The following is a 25,949-nucleotide window of genomic DNA, read 5'->3' as shown; positions in this document are numbered from 1 at the left end:
AGACAAACCAGGTATATGGTGAATGAACAAATATACACTCACCTGGTGCTCGGTGGATTTCTTCCATAGGGAGAATCCACCAGCACCTTAACATCCATGGTATCCTATAGTACACCCCGGTTCCAAATCCAGATCCTGGAGAGTCGTCCTGGGGGATGCAGCCCTCTGCAGGGCTGGAGAAAATACAGTTTGCAAGAATGTTCCAGAGCGCGGGGATATTTTTTATTCTTGTAAGCAATATTTTGAAAATGTTATTTCAGCAACACTTGTTATATAAGAAGCTTTACTTCTTGATTGGCATATTTTCAAGACACGGAACAGGAATTGTCAAAGCATAAAAACACACCAAGCTTTTTAACTCCTTAAGGACCAGGATGTTTTGTACCTTAAGGACCAGACACTTTTTAGGGATTTTACCCATGTGGGGGTTTTACTGCCCTATTTTTTTCCTTCAGCTACCAAAATTATTTTTGCTACGTTTTCTCCTTTCGTGACATGTATGGCTATTTTTTTAAATATCTTTTTCACTGACTTTTTAATTTTTTTTAGATTTATTGTGGGTAAAAAGCTAAAAAAAAATAAATATATATATATATATATATTTTTTTTTTTACATTTACAGTTTTAATTTTTTAATTAGTATATTTGCACTAAAATAAAGTATGGGAATGGGCTCTTTATTTTGTTTTGAACTTTTTGATATATAATATGTATGGGTTCAGATTACAGGGCGCATATGGCAATGATTTTGCTTGGCATTGGCTTTGGATCATTTTTCTTTTTTTATGTAAATAGTTACAGGAATAAGTAAAAAAAAAAAATAAAATCCATCTGTCCCCCATGATGTCGTATAAGACCTCTGGGGGTCATTCACATGGTCTTTTTTTTTTTTTTTTTATTATTACACACTTTTCCACTAGCTGGAGCAATCATAAGAGCCTCAGTTACAGGGCAACACATCCCCCTGTAGTGATATCAGTCACTGGCAGAGCTGATCAGGGTCTGCTGTAACCCTGCAGCTCTGCTGTAACAGGGAGCTTCCGGCGGTCACGTGATCACCGGGTTGCGTAGTGGAAGAAACACTTCCACTTCTTAATACATAGCGCTGATTGAGCGCTATGTACCTTGGAAAGGAGAGGGTAGAAGTGGATAAAAAACACTTCTCCCTTCTCCTCCGGGTTCTCAGCTGTGACTAACAGCTGAGAACCCGACCTGCTCTTGCTTTATTGCAGGAGCAGAGGCTTTAATCCTGTGCCATATTTCTACTATCGGGCAGAATTTAAGCCCACGACCAAGCGCCATATATTTACTGTGCTTGGTCCTTAAAGGGTTAAAAAATATTCAATCAACAGAAATTCAATGCTACAAAACCTATCCCCTTTTTGCCAAGGATTCCCATAAACTAATCCTCTCTCAGGCCTGTTTTGAACACCCCAACAAATGTCAAAGTCAGCAAGCACATAAAACAAGAAAAAAAAATAATCTGTAAAGTTATATTTTTCTTTATAGTTCTTTATTTTTAAACATGAATATTTAAGCTAAAATAAAGTACATGAGTTCCCCATTTAGTTTCGATATATAACTCATACAGTCTCAGGCTTCATTCACTCAAGCATATATCGGCCACGCTTTCACGCCCGGCCGATATACGTGCTGATCTGATGCATTGGTTTACAATGCATCAGTTCAGATGAGCGTATTCCCGTGGCGTAGAAGCACCCGGCCGGCCAAGATTGCGCATAGGAGCACATTTCAGCCAGGTGCTTTTACACGGGCCAGGAAAGATGGTTCAGGAACGATCTTCCTGGCCAGAATACGGCGGCAGCTCCAATAGACTTCTATGGTAGCTGCTGGAGAATGGAGATGGGAAGGAGTTTAGCAGCATGTCTACTAGACTCCCACTCACTTCCTCTCTGCCTCTTGTCAGCTGTTTGCTATGGGAAGGGGCGGGAACTAGTTGCTAGGCTCCCACTCTTTCCCACCTGGCAGCCAACGAGGGGTTGAGAGAGGGGGCGGGAGCTTAGCTCAGCTCCCGCCCCGTCCTGCCCCCTTCCCTTGATGAGAGTCGGCAAGGGGGTGGAATGGACGAGGCAGTTTAGCAGAGCTAAACTGTCTTCCTCTGCCCAACAGCAATCCAGGCTTGGCATATATGTGCCGGACCCAGGCCATCTGAACGGGCACATAAATGTCAGATTTGTGCACCTGTTCACGCGATTTTCAGTCGCGCTATGGCCTTGACATGTCCAACCGAAAACTGCTACGCCTATGTGAATGAGCCCTCAGATTTACAGGGCGGCTATAGCGATGGTTTAGGTTGGTGTGGGGGGAGTAGATTTTTTTTCAATATATTTGTATTTTATTCAGTAATTTGACTTATTTTTGTAACCATTTTCTTTTTAACATCTATGTTCTCTACTGCATCATATAAGGGAGACACTCACACTGTCATTTTTTCCTTATTTTGCAGTTTACCACTGAAGCTGGGGCATCCTTAGGCACTCCAAGGAAAACATCTCCCAGGTATGACAATAGTCACTGGCCGACCTGGTCTGGGGTCTGCTATTTCCTCTATTGGATAGCCGGCTCCAATACAAATAACAGCACTGCTGCTATGTAGGCTGGAGGAAAGAAGACAGAAGTGGTTATAAACTGCCTCTGTCTTCTCCTTTTACTTGATCTGCTCCTGCTAGATTGCAAGACCAGGAACTATAAATCTGCACTGCATTGTCACAATGGCATGGGATTAAAGCTCAGGACCAAGCGCCGTGCATTTACAGCACTTGATCCTTATCAGGTTACGGTAAGTGGCTGTTCTATAGGTTTATTATCATTTAATAGCTTATATACAGGTTTACGTTTCAGAAAATGCATTGCTAATACATTTCCTCCAAAGCAATTCCAGCACAATCTGATTAATTACGAACCAATAATTTATTTCTCCATTATCTTTTTTTTTTTTTTGCTGCTCACTTACTTTGATGAACCATAATTACAAAACGACAAGAAATGAAGAAAAAATCCTACCTAATGACTGCCTAATAGCTTGACTTCCTAAGTAAAATGTGTAAGAGTGCAGAGTAATATTATAGAGACACGTCTAATTATGAGAGGTAGGAGATCTGAGGCAGAACAGACAATATTGCCGATATTATGATCCTGCTAAAAGAACTCAGAACTCCGGTGTATAATTTGCCCACTCTATATAGATATCACATATATTTTTAGACAGATTATGCATAGCATACATATTGATATACAGAGAGATAATACTCAGTGGAGGGTAGAGGATTTCCATTTTCTTGGTGACAGTTCATCAGGAGTGAGGGGAAGAATTTAGATAGCAGTGGGAGGTAAGTAAGTCAGGTCATTAAACTTAATAGCAGTAAGTGACAAAGCGTCACACACAGAGGAGTGGGATTCATAGTCAATTCACTTCTAACCTTCATTGGATTATAATGGTGTGTTTTATATCAGCAGAAGCACAGAGCGCTGCCAAGTCGGTAAATACCAAATGTGACTTTGAAAGTTAATTTTCCAATAGTCATCTGCTACCGTTAAACTGCGCGACTTTGTGATATTAAATTTCTATATTTAAAGGAGTGTAATGGTTTTATATAAATTATCCTTAATTGCTGTATAAATAATGTCTACAGCTTTCTACAAGCTTTTCTTTCTAATTTGGAGGAGAATTATTAAGATTTGTGTTTTCATGTGTCAGTCTTAAATCGATGTAAATCAATGGAGTAACATATGCCAAATTTATTAAATGGTGCAAGCAGCTTAATGAATTTGGTGCATTTTTTGCTGCCTGTGTGCCAGGAAATGAAATCTACACTTGCAATGAGCAGGCAAAATTTGAGTAAATCAGTTGGTGCATGGATGGCAATGCCAACCCTGTTAAACCCAACCTACCCTTCAAAAGTGGTGAGACTCGCAAAAAGCCACAAATCAGGAGTAAATACAGTATGTACAGGTTTGCTGACTATATCTATGAACATAAGGCCAAATTCATATTAGTGTATTATGGGTGCATTTTTGCGTCCATATTATGGACGAGTGTCCTGGTGTAACTGTAGGTCTACTGACCTGAACTCACAGCATCATAAATCCCTGTGAAACTGTAATATGCTTGTGTGAATGTGGACTAAAACAAAAGTGTTCAAATTCACTAAAAATGGTGAAAAATTGAAACAAAAAATATTAGAAAGTGGTATGACTTCATTTATATATTGATTTAAAGGAGTTTTTTGGGACATGCTTAAAACTGTGTAAAATAAAGAAAAAATGCTTACTCACTTGCAACACCAGCTCCTAGACCACTGCTGAAGCCCCAGTACCCACCACTCAGAGCTCGGAAAAAGCAGGCAGTCATGTGCCTGTGACAATTCAGCCAATCATCGGCTTCAGCAAGGATTCTTTCATAGACAGTGAAACCTGTGATTGGCTGAGCAGTCACATACAGAATGCACAGCATATGACCGCCTACCAGCTTCTTTTTTATACTGAGCAGCAGACACTGGGGCACCAGAGCTGAACAGGAAGCCTTTGAAATGTTTGAGCATACGTTTTTTTTTCTTTATTTTACACAATTTTCAGCATGTGATTTTTTTTTATTTATTTAAATCCTGGAGCTCTTAATAAGTTTGGTCAATCCCTTTTTTAACTGCAAATATTTCAGCTGTGCCATGGTTACCAAAGTTTAAAAAAGTGTTAGATAATTGAATACTGTTTATATATAATGTATAATTCACAGGGGCAGAAGTCTAATTCTTACAGTAGAGGCCCTTCACAGTTTAGACTCAATAAAATGTAACGTTTAATAGTAAATCCTTAAAAACCTAAACCACCATAGGGCACACCTAACATACAACACATGGAATGAATAGTAGATGTATAAGTAATCTAATGAAAGCTAGCCTCCGAATAGCAACCCTGTACGGTGATGTCAGTCGGAGTGCTTCTCTATCAGACGAGCCGTTTAAATTATCCTGGTGACACAATAGGAATAAACACCCCCAATATCGGATGCCTGATCAGATTATGCGCACAGCAGAATAGTGTGCTGGCGTTAAAAAGGCGGCATAGATTATTCCTAGGTTGTGGGTGCTTAATAGCATCCAGATGGGAGTCTGTGTAGGTTTATGCAGCTTGCTGAACGGTGTAAAGAGGTCTCGACTGAATCTACTGGTTGTAGAGGAAACCAGTAGATTCCTATTGTGTCACCAGGATAATTTAAATGGCTTGTTTGATAGAGAAGCACTCCGACTGACATCACCTGTTTTTATATATAATGTACATCAATTGCAAGGGAGGTATTTGTATCATTTGGCCAGGTCCCTTTAGATTAAAGGGATTGGTCACTTTTTGATTATACAGCACATTAGGTCACTTACTAATATAATGTGATTTGTAGATCAGTGCTGATTTCTTTATTTGTAAAGCCATGACCCCTTTATTCAGTATAATCTTCTTCATTGTCATCATAGAGCTCTCATACAGAATATAGCCGCTGATGAAGGGTAACCCATTGAACACTCTACACAGCATTAAATTCACATCTTTCTCATACAGACTGGTCTCCATATACCATTCTTAGACTCCCCATGCTTCCCCTTATTACTTTCCCCCACAGTGTCAATCCTCTGCCTCTTTTTATCTCTCTTTTAGCACACCTGCATAACGAACAGCATCACAGAGGACATTATACAGCAGTGTTGAGCAATATAGATGTGAGTTCAGTAGCTGGGAGACAGTAAACACCCACTGCTAGCTGCAGCAGCTTGTTTGTTAGAATATTTCTACTTCTCTCTCATTCTGCAGCTACTTCCTCTCCCATCCCCTCCTCTCTCCATAGACTCCTATGAGCAGCATGAGACAACATTCATCCCCCACTTCCTTACTGGAGATAAACTTTACATGACAATAGGCATTGAACAGCAAATTAGAAGGAAGGGAGACCCCTAGTGGCACTTTACAATGACTTTTCAGCACAAAAACATAACTTTAGGTAAATAAAGTGATTTTCACTTTTGCTAGTTATCAAATTAGCTCTGACATAAGTAAAAGTTTGTTCAGAATCCAGTGCCTATTTAAAATATTAAGATTTCAAATGAAAGTTGATCCATTGCAAGAAGTTATACCTTTTTCAAAAGACTTTGAAGTTGATTCACTATTGAAAATGCACAAGTCCTGGCGCAAATTGCACTAAAAAAAACTGTGCTATGCACCATAATTATAACACTTTAGACACTTTTACATCCTTTTTACGGCACGTCTGAAAAAGGGGGGTGGACTTGGGGAGGTGTGGCTTTGCAGGAAAAATGCCATGGCTAAAATGCAACCTTGCACACTGAAAATTTGCCAAAATTATGGTGCAAAAACTTCAGTTACACTAAGCCAGGTAATAAGTGGTATACATTTAGACAAAGGTGCCTAAAGATGTAGAGCCACAGTGATAAATCTGGTACATTTGAAGATTGTCCAATTGTCATTGTCTATGCAACAGTAATAGTACATCTGCCCCTTTTTATTATGTTCTGTCAGTTTTTAGGATCTCCACTTTCTATCAATCAACAACAACCATCACGGTTTACTTCCATGGGATACAAATCTGTCCTTGGTTATGTAATGGACACACAGGTGAATGGGTTATTACGAGCTTTCATACATGTATTGCATCTCTAATCAGTCCAGTGCTTGTATAAGGGTATGTTCAGATGAAGCAGAATTGGTGGGGATTCTCCGTTGTGGAACATCTGCACCAAGTTCTGCAGCAAAAACTGCGCCATTGGTTTGCTATAGATCTACAGCACACAGAACCCATCCAACTGAATGGCTAAAATCAGCTGCAGATCCACTGCAAAAAACATGTCAAAATAGACACCGCCAGTTTCTGCGTCAAGAAGTGATGTGTCACTTCTTGATGTGGAAATTTGATTTTCCCCCAATTGGTATTCCACACGCAAATTTTGCCTACTGACAGGGCAAAATCTGCGTGCGGATCTGCGCTAAAAGCTATGTCAGAAAGACATGGATTTTGACAGTTTTATACGGAAAATTCTGTTGCAAATTCCGCCGTGTGAACATACCCTAACAATTGTATAAGCGTGTTATGGGTCCCTTTGTTTTATTCTATATTTTATTTAATGACCAAAGACCATTCAATGGAAGAACTATCACATAACACGGTACATCTGGAAGGGGGCATATACTTTTTTCCAGCACTGTATCATATGCTACCATTTCACAAATAGTATAGCATTCTTACTAAAAGAACACTACTGTGCCTAAGAGTATACAGAAAGAGTTGAGCCAACCAAAATGGCTTGAAAATGTTGCTAAGTAACAGTCTCTGTGACAACCATTTATACTAAAAGAATAGGTAATGTAAAAAAGAGACACTACTGGGTCAGATTTGGATTCTGTTCTCCCACCGAGACGTTGGGATTCCTGAGCATAAATTATGATCAGTATGTTCAATAGTTTAAGAGCGGATGTATACAAACTTTGGGATTATCACATAATACACACACAACACAAAACATTAACTTTTAATTAATTGTGCCAAAAAGATTGGGTACAATAGCTAAATATATGACCTTTCCAAGCTCCCAAGACTTTATTACATCCCACCCATGTTATATATTCTAATGATACACACTTTATAGACACAAAATGAGTCGCCGTAAATAATGGTGGCAGTTTCCCTATACATACAGACTTTCTAATTACATATCTTCTGCATCTTTTTAGGTAACAGATTTACAAACCTTCCAAGTTTCCCCCATTTGGAGGAACAGTCATATTTTGAGTCTCATTGCACCAGACACATATTTACATATTATTAGTGATCAATGGATCTCAAATAATAAATATACTATGGGGAAGATTTATGATAAGTCTCTAAAACAATAACTGTCTTTGTTGCCCCTATCACAGCATCCAATCACAGAGCAGCTTTCATTTTACAAAAGTACCATGAGGAATGAAAGCTACGCTGGGATTATTCGCTATGGGCAACAGAGACTGTCATTGTTTTAGACGGTTTCATAAATCTCCCCTATTTCTTTTCTGTCATATGTTTTTATAATGCAGAGCTCTAAAATAAATGAGTGACCATATCATACATGACCAAGTCCCAAAGCTAGCATTCAGGTACTCCAGGCTCTATAACGTACATATCCCCTCTAAGGGCATGAGGACAGGGGTTGTTCTAATAAGACAACTCCTCTTCTATAGCAGTGGCAAGAAAAGCAAGGGATTAGCAACAGAAAAACTAAACTAATATATTATGAGGCTAAAGGGGTTTTCTCACTAAATACATTAATCTCCCGATTCACAGGATAGGGGATAAATGTCTGATCACTGGGGTCTGACTGCTGGACTGCTAAGATCAGCAGCGTTCCCTAGACCAGCACCCCCGAATACTCCATGTAAATGGAACAGTGGCGCACCTGCTCGACGGATGCTCAATTCGCTTTTATGGGACAAGTACAGATCAATGCCATTGACAATCTCCCTCCATAACATAGAAGCGAATGGAATGGCAGTCAAGCATGTGCACCACTGCTCTGTTCACATGGAGCTTTCAGTTGCGCTGGATTTGCGTTCAGTGTGGGCCTAGTCTTCAGAAAATCTTTTTAATCAACAGAGCATTTTGGACCTTTTCATATTTAAAAACAAAGTCCACAGATGGTTTCTGAGATATCCCTTGTTCCCTTGTCAGATGTTTCTGATATTATGGCCATTTTCCTTTCTTTCATTTTTGTTTTCCTCTCCCCAGTTTCAAAAAGTCAAAACTTTTATTTTTTCATTGACATAGTATTTTTCAGAGGTACTATTTAACGTACCATATAATGTACTGAAAAACTATAAAAAAATTTATAGGTGGGGTGAAATCGAAAAAAACAGAATTGTACCCCTTTTTTTCCTGACAGCATTCACAATGCGGGATAAATAAGACATTACTTTGATCAGACTTTTACAGATACAGCAATATGTTTTTTTTGTTTTGATTTTTTTTATTTTAAAAATATAAAAAGGGGTTTTCTTAAACTTTTAGTATTTTATCTATTTTTCATAATAAACTTTATTTCACTTATTTTTACTTTTATATTTCCCAAAAGGGACTTGAACTAGCAACTATTTGATCATTTATACAATATACAGCAATACGTCAGTATTGCAGTATATTAAGCCATGGCTCACGCTGCCATGACAACTGAATGCTACTTTGTGATCCCATTGTGAGAAGGTTGCTTGGGAAACAGAGGGACCTCCCTCTCTCAGTCAGAGCATTAAAATGATATCTAAACGGTTAATGGCTGCAATCAGACTTTATCTCTGACCGCTGCCATTGAAGCCTGGTGTCAAGTGTCAATCACAGCATACACCCATTGTGTGTGGAGCAAGCCTGGCTCCTAAGTTTACTCCATACAAACCCTGGGTACATCCGCCATACATGTAAGGCAGATGTAGCAAAGGGATTAAAGATAATTCTTGCACTGAGCCCTCAGTGATTTTTTTTATAGTTTCTTGGGAAGAAATGTAAAGTGCTTTATTATATGATTACTTTAGAGTGCTGTACATAGCGAGAGAAGTGGCCACTTAAGAAAGATGCCCTCTCCAAATCACAACATTTCAATTACTATTGAGCCAGTTCAACACTTTCATGTGTGCTAGCAATGCAATTCTTCTGAAGAGGCGAAATCCTATACATTTTCTTCCAAATCAATAGTAAAGTGGAGGGAACAGCCAAGGCTAGCTCTCTATCCAAGAGCTCCATAGCAGTGACATGGCGGTACCTCTATAGTATATAAAACCTTAGTATCATACCTATATCTTTTTATGTGACGCATTATTCACATTTAAGAGGTTTTCTGAGTTATTTCTTTAACATAGTTTTGGATCCCCAGGGCCCAAAACTATGTAAAAGTTATATACTCAATGTGGTTTTGAACAATCCAACAACACGACATCTGACAGGTGATGGCGCCCGGCCAGAAGGCCAGGTGACGTCCTGTAAACCTGTCATGTGGGATTCTAATGTAGAAGCACCACAGCAGGTTTACAGGACGTCACTGATGATGTCCCTGCTGCCCTTCTATTTGCTGCAGTGTTCATGTGGGCGAACAACCCACTTGACTGCTGCAGCCAATGTGAATAGAGACTGAAACAGCAGCCAGTTGCGGGAGGGGTGGGTGGGGGGGTGAGAGCCTAGGAACAGCAGGTGAGTATTACCGTTTTGTTTTTAAATGTGATTCGTCCCTTTACTGCCACCAAAGCCTCTGATAATTGGAAAACTGCTTGAATACAAATCTACACTTATCCTGGTTAGAATTCACAACATTGATTTTGATAAATATGATACTGGACTTTTCATCATGATTTATATGATAAGTTGAAGATGAAAATACAGGCAGATGGGTCATACAGTATATTATACAAATGAAAGCTATTAAATCATACCTGCCAGCCTGCAGCACACCAGATATACTGAAAAGGCCAAAGTCCGTAATTACTACTTTTCCATTGTCATAGAACACATTTTTTGATTTGAGGTCTTTATGTAGAATGCCCTTGGCATGGAGATATCCCATTCCCTAAAAGCAAAGAATAAAAATGGAATGAATTGATTAGACTTACAGCTTACTAAATAACAAATTAACAAAGGCACATGACTGCTGGTATTAAGTCAAGTTTATCTAAGTTTTAACACTGATAGCCTATCCTTAGGATAGACCATGAAATTGGATTGGTGGGGCACCAACTCTAGGCACCAGTGCCGATCGACTGTTTGAAGGGTCTGCAGTGCTGATTTACTTTGGCCCATATTGTGTAATAGAAATGCTCTTTAGATTGCTCTGCGTAATCACAATTTCTCTGGAAACCGGGACCTGGCACTCACTGCCCTTTAAGTTGGGGGCCTAGCTGTCGGACCCCTTCGATTACACATTTCTGTGAGGGCAAAACCACTTTAAAGAGATCTCTACAATGTTTTGGTGCAGCATGGGGGAAAGTTTTGGAGATCAGTGGGCATTGCTGTTCTAGTTCTTTGAATTGTAAAAACCGGCAGCCAATAACTGGACAACCACAATGTTGGTGGCAGCTCAACGGATCAGGTATCAATGCAGGAAAGGATGGTGACATTAATCAAGGTCTTTACATTGTCAATAGTATAATAATGACAAATGAGCAAAGTGCTCTTCACTGACTGTACATACGGAGTAAAATGAGACCTGGGCCAAATACACGTATCCCCGAATGTAACGGTCTGAGATTTATGTTTCCACCAAGAAACTGAAGACCTAGATTTAGCAAGTTTATATAAAAGAGAACAAATAATCTAATGATATTATTTGATTCATTAGAAAGCATTCTTGTAGCTGGGTACAGTTTCAGAGCAAATGTTGAATATAAAATGACTAATTTCATAGAGAGACTAGCCCTTCACTTGCTCTCTGTTGAAAGCCATGACAGTGATATATTAACTTAACAGGGCAATGCCTGGAAAATAGAATTCCTTTCTCTGGACTGTCCTCAGTCTTAGTAATGATGCTACATTTAGTTGCTTCATTTTCATGTTTTCCAGCAAACAGAATCATAATTCAAAACTTCTACATAGACTAGAAAAATAGCTATTGTGCTCCTACTAGACGTTACAGGATATAAATGTGCTCTAAATCATTGTGCAGATGATCACAAGAAACAGACAGACGGCTTGCCAGTGCAGATGTATTATACAGTACTGACACTTATGATACAAGGGCATACTCAATGTAGGAAAAGGCAATGATATTACAACACATGAATCAATTTCCAATACCGTGTAACAACTAAAATATTTAAATCCCATAAATAGCAGAAAATATAGAAATTTAGTGTAGAAAAATGATTCATACTTTCAGGAGATATTTTATGGGTTTACATCTTAACCATATAAAGGGTTATCTTTAATTAAAAACCGATTCTTGAATGCCCACAGACTACAAACTTCTAGGTAGCCCAAGCCTGCTGAAGAAGGGAGATAAAACTGCTCATCAGGAAATGGCTAATAGTAATAAGTTGGGGGTACTCCCATTGAGGAGCCATAACGGGGGTCATATGACCCATCCAATACAGTAGACTGGAGTGTGAATTTTAGAACAGCGACATGGAAGTAGGTTAAAAGGATATTCCAGGAATTCAACTACTGATGACCTATCCTCAAGATAAGTCATCAGCAGTTGATCGACAAGAGCTCGTTACTGGACATCACGACAGTCAGGAGAAGAAGTGTAAGAGCTGGCTTCACTCCCATTGAAATCAATGGAATCATTGCTTCCTATTACACCTCCAGCTCCTCATTGTGGTCAGGACCACACATGCAACCCTGACCACAGTGAGAAGCTAGAAGTGTATGCTCAGTCATATGTGAGTAAAAATTGCCAGCGTGCTAACTAATCAGTGGAATCTGCCATGGGGGTGCAGAAGTCAGGAGAAATCAATGCCTGGTTCATTTTTATAATGCATATAAAAAATAAAAAACAAAAAATAAAAGTTCGCACCTCCAATAACTAAATTAAGTGTGCAGGTGCATGATAAGCTATGGCTGCAACAAAATACAGTAACAAACTTCACCACTCATACACACTTAACAACTGTAAGAAAATACAAGGTTCTTAGCACACAATTTGATCTGGCTACCCAGTAATGATATGATGTTTGATGTGGGCTATGCGACGAATGATATGATGTTTTGATGTGGGCTATGCGACGGCACTTCTGCAAGCACTGTAGCATAAAAGCACTTATAAGCCTCAAAGGGTGATGGCCCACATTCCCCAGGATCAGGACTAAGCGTGTCATCAGGCTGGTCTTTCCATCCACATAGAATAGCTGGGGTTAGTGATGGATGGAAGGAATGTTGCGTAGCCCCCTCCCCTGTCTGCCGCCTATTCCTCCTTTATACTTCTCAAACACGTTTCTCCACCCATAGGAGAAGATGCCCCCTTCTCTTGCCCAAAGCTACCTCCCTGCGGTGTTGAATAATGGTGGACTTGCCAGACAGTTGGGAGATTGGTATCCCTTCCTCCTCCTTCTCCTCCTGTGACAACATATCATTGTTCCTAAGGCCCTGTAGCGTCTGTTCCAGAAGGCAGACAACAGGGAAGGTCATATTGATCGGTGTGTCATTACAACTGAGCATTTTGTTCATTGTCTCAAAGCAAGCTAAAATGGCACACACATCTTTGATATGCAGCTACTTTACAGGTGTCAAGTGACCGACCTCTATACAACATCTGCTAATGGCATACACCATCTGGCAATCCGTGATCACTTTCTGCTGCTGGCTTAGCCTCTGCAACATATTTAATGTGGAATTCCACCATGTAGGCATGTCAGAGATGAGACAGTTGGGTAGTAGCTTGGACTGTTGTTGCACCTCCGGCAGACCAGAGGAAGCTGTGTGTGAACACTGAAAGTGTGAGCACAGTTTCCTGGCCTTTTCCAGCAGTGCATGTAAACCTGGTTATTCGTTTAGGAAATGCTGCACTACCAGGATCATTACATGGGCTAAGCAAAGTACGTGTGTGAGATTGCAGAGTCAAAGGGCTGCCAGCAGATTGGCCCCATTGGCACACATGACCTTGCCTGGCTTCAGATTGTGCATGATCAGCAACATGAAAGCCTGGGCCTGCAGACACGTCAACAGCTCTGAGCTCCCCTAGACATATGACCGTTAAGACAGAATTTTGGCATTTCCCACATGCACTGCTGTATGGAGGTTGTCACATACGAATATCTGTACCGATGTGGAAGGCGTTTCATGTCTGTTTCCTCCTCACCACCCTCCTCCTCCATATTTTCACACCACCTTTCAACACCTTCCACATCAGCACAGATATTCATATGTACCGTGGGCCACCACTTTCATCTTCATGCCCCACATACAGGACATTGACCCAGTGTGCTGTTAAGGCTATGTGATGCCCCTGGCCATGCTTGCTGGACCATGTGTCCGTGGTCACTTGCACCCTGCCACTAACAGCATTCATCAACTCTAGGGACATGTTATCACTCACATGGTGGTGCAGGGCAAAGACAGCTTTTTGAGAAAAGAAATGGTAGCTGGTTATTTGGTACTGTGCCTTATCATGCAGCACTACATTGCAGAAGGGATTGAAATCCAACTGCCTGATCCTCCTCTCCCAAGACACCTACTGTTAGAGGAGAGGTTAGAGGCTGCCATACACATTAGATGGTCGTCCAGTCCTGCCGAAATCAGCAGGTGCAGCCGATGTAGATTTAAGATGTAGCCATCCTTAGTCTTTGTGCTGAAAGGAAAGCTACCCACAACTCTGCATATTTACACAGTGACCTCTCCAGTAGGATAAGTAATGTTGTAGAAAAAGCCCCCTGGTCCATCTAGTCTACCTTAATATTACTTCCTTGTTATTTCTCTTAGGATAGATATACACTTATCCCATTTCATTTATTGTGATTTTCCAACCACGTCTGCTGGAAGTTTCTTCCAAGCATCTACTACTTTCAATAAAATAGTATTTCCTAACATTGGTTTTGCTCTTCCCCCAACTAATCTCAGATTGTGCCCCCTTGTTTATGTTCTTCAACAAGCAAGAGGCAACAAAAGTTTATTAAGTACTGTAGATGACTGGAGATACCATTCAGAGAAAAGCAGTATTACAAAAAACAGTTGATTATATCAGATCATCCAATCTTGCTGCTGGAGATTAAGAATGATCTTCTATTCTATAAAGGACAATAGTGACGCAATTAATTACATGAATAACACACCTCCACGTAGAATGGATTGTGATCTTTTCACCTCTACATGCTCAGTGGAGCAGAAAATGAAGTCTTGTAATTTTTCTGGCTTTTGATGTGAGCTGCATAACATTTTGTGGAGAAATGATTTAGATCTATCATTGTCAGTTGTTTGCTTTACAATACTTTGTGGCACAATCTTGCTTACACTGCAAGAGTTCTCCGATCTGAACATTTTTAGCAGCACAAAGCAATTACCTTCTTGTAAAGCCGAATACATTATGAACTGAGCATCAAAATGTTTAACTTGCTCTGCGATTCATCTTGTTTCCTTCTTCAGCAGCTAGATAGGGTTACGCATGGAAAAAATGAGTAATAATCTTTTCTTTGTTTTTTCCGGGATTGCTATTTTTCTGTGTATTACATAAAAGTCGCTAATCAACAACTGCAGCAACATTTGTTTTCCCTTCATCTATCAAATATGCTGCTCATTTAGATCACAGGTTATCAGATACACATTTTACCGTGGTGCGAGAGAAGATAAGACCTGGCCTATCATGGTGCGTGCTTTCCATAGACTCCTATGGGAGCTGGATTAAATGCACCATGCACCTTGGATCATGTGAATGTGCTAATTAAAATAGCTTGAAATAATCCGTTCACGTGATCTTTAGCGCAGTATAGCCACGATCTGTTCACGCACCTCTAATGCGCGAAAACAGTGCTCGTCTGAACGAGGCCTTATAGTAACCTTTCACAGCCACTATGAAGCTGGGTTTACATGGGATGACTGTTGGGCACTTCTGCGTTATGTGCTTTACATAGGAGCGATAGCCATTATGTGAATGGAGGCGGAGGAGCTAAAAACCTAGCAATTCCAACAAGTAAGCAATTTGTTGCTCAGTGGTAATTCCGTGGCTGCTTGTACAAAGAACTATAGCACAAATTCACCGTGTCCAGCGATAATCGCCCCGTGTAATGGTACTTTTACAGTGTCACACATTTGCCTGTAGTATTCCTTTAGTATTATTTTTGTTTTGGATATTCCTAACATGTGGAATTGCCAGACATAGACAATGAAAAGGAAATTCTCGGATCCAATACTTACCTTCACAATTTCTTGTGCTATCTGCCTGGTTTTGTTGACATCTAAGACAATTTTTGCATCCCGTACCACTGAGTACAATGTTCGTCCCTTGCACAAGCTGAAACAAAAACACATAGGCATTAGCATAAATCGTAAAGCAAATTCAATTTTCATACCGGTCTGTAATACAGGCCTGTACAAGTTCTGAATCCTGAGGAGGCATAATATGTCACCAATAGAAGTCTTTAAGCCCATTGACATGCCTCTTATTATATAGGTCGGGACAGGTATAGTTTCTCCTTGTGGAGACCACCTAGTAGGCATAAGTAGACTTAAAAGGCCATGCAATGTTCCTAATTCCCTAGAGGAGCATTACATGGGTTTTTTAAGTCTCTTCACAGCTATGAGGTGGTTTCTGCAAGAAAAAACTATACTTTTCACGACCCATATTAGTGGCCTCTCCCCCAGCCAGCCAGACACCCACTATAATGATGAAGGGCAAAAATCCAGAAACAGCTGTCTGTACATGGGTATCTTTTCTTCTGACTCTGGCTTTGACTTATATGCTCAGCGATGTTACAGGGCCTGTTAAAGGCTTGGATGGTGACTGGTAGGAATGCTGCCTTCTAATAGGTGGTACTGTAGAGACATTCTACCATCTCCCATTTAATTATATACAGACACATACAGAAGTTCTCTTCTGCTGGACTCCTACAGAATGTAGCCCGTTTGTGTGCAGATCCATGTCAAGAAGCATAGCTTCTCATTGCAGGTCCATGCAGAATCTCATTGGAAATTCTGCACATGGATTTTGCCCAATTGCACACAAATCCATTTCAAGAATTATTGTGCCACTTCTTGGCACAGATGCTTGTGTGGTCAGGCAAAAATAGCATGAGGAATTTTTGTCTGGGATTCTCATCAAACGATGTGACACTTCTTGATGCAGATCAGCTAGTGATCGGGAAAAATCCGCATGCGGAATTTCCGACATCGTTCCACACAGACCCACAAGGAGAAGTGACATAAATTTTGCTCATGGATTTTACCCATTAACAAGGCTAGATCTGCATGTGGCGCCACAACAAAATACGAGACAAAAATATGCAGTGAGTTGTCAATTAAAATGTTTTCAGCGTAATAGAAAAAAATCAAACAAGCCCTTAACTGGTCTTGATTGCAAGAACATGAGCAATGGAAGGCATACAAAGTTACAATGGGCCATAAGCTACCCCATTAACTGTTCTAAGTTTTTTCAGCTTAAAAAGCTAACCTGTGATACATTTTTATAAATATACCTCCAGGTGCCAAAAATAGATTTTTGGAATATATTATAAAATTGCCATAGGAATACTCGGGCTATATAAACACAATTCTAATTGCCAAAGGCAAAAAATACCTAGGGGTAAGATCCCCTGAAAACATAATCTAAATACTTTATTATTCAAAAAACAAAAAGACAACATCGAATGATATTTAAAATAAAGGGGCAAATGGTGGTGGCAATGAAATGGGACCAGCAATCATCAATTAGTACCATTTTGGGCAATTGTGCATGTATACACTAAAGGCCCATTTAGACACGACGATTATCACTCAAAAGATCGTTGCATCTAAATACGCGGCCATTGCGCACTGTTTGTTCATCGCTCATTTCTAGCCAGCTAGAAATGAGCGATGAGCCTGATCAGCACCACGCGCTGATATCTCAGTGGGCGGCTCTGATAACATTCTTTTAATTCCTTGCTTGGCATAAACGCTCAGACTGACTTCAAAAGCCTAAATACAGGCACCTGTAAGCTTTTCCCTGCATTGTACGCTGTTAAACTGCCTCCCTCTCCCTTTTTTTCCAGCTCCCATGGGAGCTGCTAGCGCATATCGGTTGAAAGATAGATCCAGACCTATCTTTTCACACAGCGTATAATTGCAATCCCCGATTTAAGTCGTGTATGTTCTATTTCTTCCGGGTAATGTTTTTACGTTCCACAAAATTGCCCATGTGAACGAATGCATTAGAAACCAATGTCCCAGATGGTCACGTTTCTTGGCCAGGCGTGAAAATGTGACTACATAGCCACGTAAAAATACTTGTGTGAATAAAGCCTAAAACATAGGCCTGGATGGCCAACTTCCAACAGCCTATGTGGAAATTACTAAGTCAGCACCACCAAAACCCTATTAAAACCAAATCTATAGCCACCCGACATGCTTTGCCTTGCGGTGTCCTCACTATGTTTCAGTGCACAATTACATACATGATACTAACTGATGACTGCTGGTCACATTTCATTGCTACCACCATTTGCCCCTCTAAGTTATATATCATTCGATGCTGTCTTTGTCTTTTTTGAATAATAAAGTATTTAGATGATATTTTAGGGGATATAGCAACCTGCTACGGTACTGTTCAGATGCACTCTGTAATGGGCATGTGGTCTCAATATGGCGATTTGTGCAACCGCATGTTAAAATCAAGATATTGTCTGGAGCAACAAGACTTTGAAAAGCTGTGAAGAAGCTTGCACTGCACATTGCTGCCCACTACTGTGCATAATGTAAACTCTTTAAACTACTACAAAATGGGAATTTTTATAACCACAGCATGCAGTACTCCAATTCTACTTGCTAATCCTGATAACCACTACCGTGCCCATTAAAGTGCACAAGACACCTCAACCAAATTGATTTTGTGTGACAGCTTATTATATCAAAAGCAGCAATTAGTTTGTTAAACCTATTAAAAATAGGAGCTTTCAGGTGAGCAGTTAACGAGTGGGACTCCAGCATCTTACTGTGAAGAAGCCTACAATACGTACATCATGGTCAACAACCCTGCTGGTCATTCCAGGACATGGATCTTGTATTATTATCATGCCTTTGCTCTTGTGAGTCAGTTATGTTAGGTACCCATGTCGAAAAGAAAATCCTCTATCAGATTATTTTTGGTATAGGAAATCCCATTTTTGAGAAACGGTTAGTGTACAACTTGCTTTCGCTGAAAGCACTGATCTGAAGACTGTTCTGTAGCTTTGCAGATGTCACGGTGCACTCATTAGAGAAATCTGATAGTTAGCAGACCAGTTATTAAAGCGCAATAAAACTGCAGAAAGCGCTGTCTATTCAATGTCAAACTGCTATACTTGTTTCCCGCACCTTTAATTAGAAAGACAGAAAAGCTTGAGATACATTACTTAAACCTTGGAAAAGTAGTGCTGTGCGATATTACATATTATGTATAATGTTTCAAGGTAACTAAGTGTAGTCGCTTCTTATATTATGTTACATGAAGTCTTCTGGCTCAGACACATAATGTTCTATAGTCCATATTGATAAAAAAAAAGGTTCCAGATAGAAATTATTATGGTAGTACTGACTACAAACACAGAGGAGTAGTTATACGAAGTGCTGTGGTAACTGGTGCCTAAGGAGGACCAAAGACACCAGTATTATTAAAGACACATGGTTATGGGACCCTGTTACAGACTTGCATTGGGGCCCAAAAACTACAAGTCAAACCTCAGTACAAGAAGAATGTCTGCCATGATGCTCTTTGGAGTTTTTTATGCAAACACTCAGTGTAGTCTGATCTGCAGACATTATCCTTGTGTCTGCACTTTTTTGTAAACCTACTAACAAAGAGGGGCCAAAGAACATTAACATATATATTTTATAGAGATTAAATGATTTAACTAGGAAATGTACCCTGAATATAGTACCCAGTTTCCCTGAAAATAAGACATAGCATGATTTTCCAGAATTTTTGAGGATGCAAAATGATTTTTCAGGCTTTTTGAGGATGCTTGAAATATAAGCCCTATTCCAAAATTAAGCCCTGCTAACAGTTAATTAAAAAAGTCAATTTAAATAGTGTCCAGGCAGCTATGCATGTAAAAAAGTTAAACCTTTTTGAAAAAAAATTAATGTAAGACACTGTCTTATTTTCGGGGAAACACTGTATATGCATGCGAAAATTCAATAGGCATTGGTATATTATAATCTTTTGTGTAAGCTAAAAAAGACTCATTATTGTACGTGCCATAGTATATGTAACTCAACAACAAAATCCTGCTGTGACAAGTCTATGGACAAATCGCAGCGTATCAGCGCTGAGGTCAGAGCCGTACCTTATTTAGTACTAGTGCCAACCTGGACTTTCAAAGTGTTTGAAGTTCTCATTAGTTGTATATTACAGATAGTTCAATGGGACTTGTTAAATCTGTACTAATTGCTCTGACAAATCAAGAGCCTTTTAATCATTAGTTGAAAAGATGTTTTTCTTTCTAATTATCAACAAACCCAAGTAAACAAAATATTTTTATTTATATGGCACTCTAATTTGGCCAAGCACAAGGCATTACATAATATGATCCACGATTACTGACAATAATTAACTACTAACTAAAAGAAAAACTATAGTAGACTTGATAGACACATAGCATGCTATGGTTCTTGTTGGCAGCACGGTTAGATACAGTTTGCAAAACACAGATTAATCACATTTTGTTTCACTTCAATACGCAAATCTAAAAATGTTAATAATATTATACTAGAAAGTATTCAAAATCTGTTATCTAATAAACATGGCCTGACATGGGATTGTAAGGATGTCATTAAATTTGTACATTCGTATTGCACATCCTGGGCAACTTGATCAAAAACAGGCAATGCAGTCACATATCTGCAGAATGGTATAAGGTTCTGCCTTGCACTGGCCTGATATAAATGGCCAACAGTATGCCATTGATGAGTGCTTTCTGATATCAGACATCCTTCTGTACCAGACTAATGAAAAGCATCATGTCTATAAATCTGTCAACATCACATTAAAGTAGGTTAGAACAAAATACAGCGCTGCCCTGCTCCAGAAACAGCCCTGCCCAATGATTCATTTACAGAGGAAGCTGTGTTTCCTTATCATAAAGACCTAATTGATTTGATAATTCCAGTAAAGCACCACCTTAAATAAAGCACATGCGTGCACTATGTGCTGGGTCCTGTTCACAAAAACCTATTTAAATAGCCCAATCTTAATCAGTGACTTGAAAGCCAGACACTGGCTTCTGTATGTGACAACATTTAGGAGATTTTGAGGTTCCAATTTTGTGAAGTAGTAGCAATAGTCAAAAGCGCAGCTGGAATTTCCTTCACCAAGGGCAGAGATTCAGTTGGGCGTTAACCCCCCCACCCCAACTAAACTCATCAAGCTTGCAGTAGAGTGGCTGTTTTGCACACCTCTAGGATCCACGGCATGATCATATCGCCATGGTACAGCTGAGAACCAATACGGTTTGGCTTCAAATTGATTATTAAATGGCTGCACAATTTTACAGATAAACAGCAGCTTTACCTGCAAAACTACACTGCCAATAACAAGCAGTTTACAAACTGTGCCAATATGCTGTTCAGTGCAACACAACTGCCCTGTAGCCACAATGTGGGGAGTTTCCCTCAGATGTCCAGATACAGACCTCACAATGTAGGAACAAAATAAATTTAAAAAAAAGCTATGTTACATTAATTCATTATTTGGGGGTGCCAAACTGTGTATTTGCCCTGGGTACAGGTAGACCTAGCTATACCTATGACTTTGTATCTTATTGCTATGCCAAAGTGTATGACCTGTGACATGAAATTGTCTTCCACAACCTCACCTCTGTAGAGTCTAGCTGTTCCTCACCCAGTTTTACACCTCCTAAAAAAGCTGTTTCTGTTTCAGTTAATGACCATTTAAACCTACATATAAAAATGATTATTGTCACATGGCTGATATAACTGGTTAAACATACATATGACTATAATCCTACAAAATCCCTGACTTTGTTCAAGTGTATGTAGAAGACCTGATGCTGTTTTGAAGACAAAGGGCGGTCACACCAAATATAGATTTGATTTAGATTTCTCTTTTGTTCATTTACTTTGTATTTTGTTAATTTACAAAAATATCCTATTAACACCTTAACACTACAGGACATACAGTTACATCGTGGAGATTCGAGATTTATATGGAGCAGGATTGAGCTTTGATAGCTGACACCCGCACGCAACAGACAAACTCAGAGTGAATCAGGGCTGCCATGGCTGCTTGCCTTTCAAGCTATGCCTGTGGTGTGGCTTAATAGACTGCCTTTGAGAACGTGGTATAATGCAATACTATGGCATTGCTTTATACTCTATAAGGGATTAAACAATCGCAAGTTCAAGTCCCTTATGGGACATACAAATCCCACATATTATGTTTACAAGAAACTCGACTGAAAGCTTATATCACATATAGTCCATCAAAATTCTTCCTCTTCCCTTTATTGAAAATGCACTCCCTTGAAAATCAAATACTTACTAAGCCTATTAGTATACTTGAGCGATTCACTTGATTTTATCGAGATTTATATTATTCCTGAGCCATACATAGGACTAATAATCTTTGAACATATCTAAACAAAATAGTTCTACTTAAACTTTCTACATAACATACCTCCTTTTTGTATTCACCCGTTATTCAGGAGGAGATACCAGAAACGTTATCTTCTACGGCCAAACCCAAATCACCTGGTAAAGATGGCCTACCATTAGTTTATCTGCAATATAGTGAAATCTTAGTCCCAAGGTTACTCTCTGTCTCTCACAGCATTAGGCTTTATTCACATGAGCGTATATATGCAGCTATTTACCCGCATAAATACGCAGGGCCACTTGAATGTTAAGTCAATGGAGAGGGGCGGGCGAAATCTCCTGCAGCCACCCCATTGTGAAGCAACGATACCAGCTCCTGTGCAAAAGAACATGAGCAGGTACTTGCGAGGAGGAGTGTCGGGCATCGTTTGCCAGACAGTCATCCCGTCTAAATGAGGCTTAATGCTAAACTTCTCCTGAATGCACTACTCTCATCATCCTTTATTCTTAACAGAAGACCACGGCAAGGATGCCCATTATCAGCTCTCATCTTCACCATAGCAATTGAACCCATAGCATTATTAGACAAGATCCAGTTTTTCAAGGAATTAAAATTGGTTCCCGGGAAGACTATATAGATGTAAATGCAGATGATGATATTCCTTCTGACCCGAGACAATCTCCACCATCTTAATATTACTCCTCTAAGTTCTTTTCATAAAGATAAATTTAAACTATGGAATCCATTTCACTTACCCTTGGCTGGCAGAGTAAATCTCATTAAAATGATAATGCTTCTGAAAAATTCTATATAGCATAGGATATAATAACATCATAACACCATAACGATTTTTTGATATTGTGAATTCCCTAATTTCATCTTTTATATGGGGGAACTCTAGAGATAGAATTCAAATTGAAACATTACAAAGACCTAAAGACATAGCAGGTATGGCCTTATCAGATTTTAAATTATATTGCATAGCAGGACAAATGCGCTATATAAGATAATGGATATTGAATGAACTTCTTCCTAATTCTGAGCAATGTAGTGAGGAAGGTCAAGAAAAAAACTGGGAATAAAGCGCAACCCTTAGATGCACATGTACATACACAAGTCTTTAGTCATGAAAAAAATCTTTTTGTATGTAATAAAAGCAGCTTAAAAGATAAACGCGTTTCAAAGTAATACAATGCTTCTTCAGTAGTGAACTCCCACTGTATGCAACATACATAAAACATAAAAGTGTTGGGAAATATGATTTTAAAGAATACATAGTGGGGAGATATAGAGGAAACAACAGTTGTGAGAGGAAAATAAAACAAAATAAATGTGCATATATATATATATATATATATATATATAATATCTTTCACATTAATGTAGCAAATCATCATGGAATAATATAAGTAGTAATAAATAATAACATAAGAATGATCGAGTATAGAAAAGGACATATTAAAATTGCAACATGATTAAAGGACACAAAATAATTAGAGATGAGCGAGCACCAAAATGCCCGGGTGCTCGTTACTCGGGACGAACTTTTCGCGATGCTCGAGGGTTCGTTCCGAGTAACGAACCCCATTGAAGTCAATGGGCGACCCGAGCATTTTTGTATATCGCCGATGCTCGCTAAGGTTTTCATTTGTAAAAATCTGGGCAATTCAAGAAAGTGATGGGAACGACACAGAAACGGATAGGGCAGTCGAGGAGCTACATGTTGGGCTGCATCTCAAGTTCCCAGGTCCCACTATTAAGCCACAATAGCGGCAAGAGTTGCCCCCCCCTCCCAACAACTTTGACTTCTGAAAAGCCCTCATTAGCAATGCATACCTTAGCTAAGCACCACACTACCTCCAACAAAGCACAATCACTGCCTGCATGACACTCCGCTGCCACTTCTCCTGGGTTACATGCTGACCAACCCCCCCCCCCTCCCCGCACGACCCAGTGTCCACAGCGCACACCAAAGTGTCCCTGCGCAGCCTTCAGCTACACTCATGCCACACCACCCTCATGTCTATTTATAAGTGCGTCTGCCAGAGGAAAAGCAGGCACACACTGCAGAGGGTTGGCATGGCTAGGCAGCAACCCTCTTTAAAAAGGGCGGGGCGATAGTCCACAATGCTGTACAGAAGCAATGAGAAATCCAATCCTGTGCCACCTCCATCTGGAGCTGCACACGTGGGCATAGCAATGGGGAACCTATGTGCCACAAACTATTCATTCTGTCAAGGTGTCTGCATGCCCCAGTCAGACCGCGGTTTTTTATAAATAGTCACAGGCAGGTACAACTCCGCAATGGGAATTCCGTGTGCACCCACAGCATGGGTGGCTCCCTGGAACCCACCAGCTGTATATAAACGTATCCCATTGCAGTGCCCATCACAGCTGAGGTAACGTCCGATTAAATGCAGGTGGACTTCGGCCCACACTGCATGCCCCAACCTGACCGGGGTTTTTAATTCATAGACACAGGCAGGTACAACTCCCTATTGTGAAGTCCCTGTGGACCGACAGCATGGGTGGGTGCCAGGAAGCCACCGGCGGTACATAAATATATCCCATTGCATTGCCCATCACAGCTGAGGTAATGTCGTGCTTAATGCAGGTGGGCTTCGGCCCACACTGCATGCCCCAGTCAGACTGGGGTTCTTTAGAAGTGGACACATGCAGTTACAACTCCCTGTGGACCCACGGCATGGGTGGGTGCCAGGAAGCCACCGGCGGTACATAAATATATCCCATTGCAGTGCCCAACACAGCTGATGTAACGTCAGCTATAATGCAGGTGGGCTAAAAATTCATTTGATTACACTGTAGGCGAGGGCCCCCAAAAATTTGTGTACCAACAGTACTAATGTACCTGAGAAAAATTGCCCATGCCCAACCAAGAGGGCAGGTGAAATCCATTAATCGCTTTGGTTAATGTGGCTTAATTGGTAACTAGGCCTGGAGGCAGCCCAGTTAAAATAAAAATTGGTTCAGGTGAAAGTTTCAATGCTTTAAAGAGCATTGAAACGTATAAAAATTGTTTACTAAAATTATATGACTGAGCCTTGTGGGCCTAAGAAAAATTGCCCGTTCGGCATGAATATGTGAGGTTTCAGGAGGAGGAGCAGGAGGAGGAGGAGGAATATTATACACAGATTGATGAAGCAAAAAGGTCCCCGTTTTTGATGGTGATAGAGAACGATGCTTCCATCCGCGGGTGCAGCCTGCGTATTGCTTAGGTATCGCTGCTGTCCGCTGGTGGAGAAGAGAAGTCTGGGGAAATCCAGGCTTTGTTCATCTTGATGAGTGTAAGCCTGTCGGCACTGTCGGTTGACAGGTGGGTACGCTTATCCGTGATGATTCCCCCAGCCACACTAAACACACTCTCTGACAAGACGCTAGCCGCAGGACAAGCAAGCACCTCCAGGGCATACAGCGCAAGTTCAGGCCACGTGTCCAGCTTCGACACCCAGTAGTTGTAGGGGGCAGAAGCGTCACGGAGGACGGTCGTGCGATCGGCTACGTACTCCCTCACCATCCTTTTACAGTGCTCCCGCCAACTCAGCCTTGACTGGGGAGTGGTGACACAGTCTTGCTGGGGAGCCATAAAGCCGGCAAAGGCCTTGGAGAATGTTCCCCTGCCTGCGCTGTACATGCTGCCTGATCTCTGCGCCTCCCCTGCTACCTGGCCCTCGGAACTGCGCCTTC

At 40.3% G+C, this 25,949-nt stretch overlaps 1 protein-coding gene across 1 annotated transcript in view; it reads right to left on the bottom strand.

The window, feature by feature from the left end:
- The window catches only part of KSR2 (kinase suppressor of ras 2), a 349,612-nt gene that overhangs the window by 20,127 nt on the left and 303,536 nt on the right, over window positions 1–25,949 (bottom strand). Inside the window, exons 15-16 of the mRNA XM_066601915.1 lie at window positions 15,875–15,971; window positions 10,468–10,601 (exon numbers count right to left, since the gene is read on the bottom strand). Coding sequence (XP_066458012.1) covers window positions 10,468–10,601; window positions 15,875–15,971 — 231 coding nt within the window. The remainder of the gene's footprint in view (window positions 1–10,467; window positions 10,602–15,874; window positions 15,972–25,949) is intronic.

The sequence above is a fragment of the Eleutherodactylus coqui genome, chromosome 5 (genome assembly GCF_035609145.1).
Source record: "Eleutherodactylus coqui strain aEleCoq1 chromosome 5, aEleCoq1.hap1, whole genome shotgun sequence".
Lineage (NCBI taxonomy): Eukaryota > Metazoa > Chordata > Amphibia > Anura > Eleutherodactylidae > Eleutherodactylus > Eleutherodactylus coqui.
This window is presented reverse-complemented; position numbering and strand designations above follow the sequence as displayed.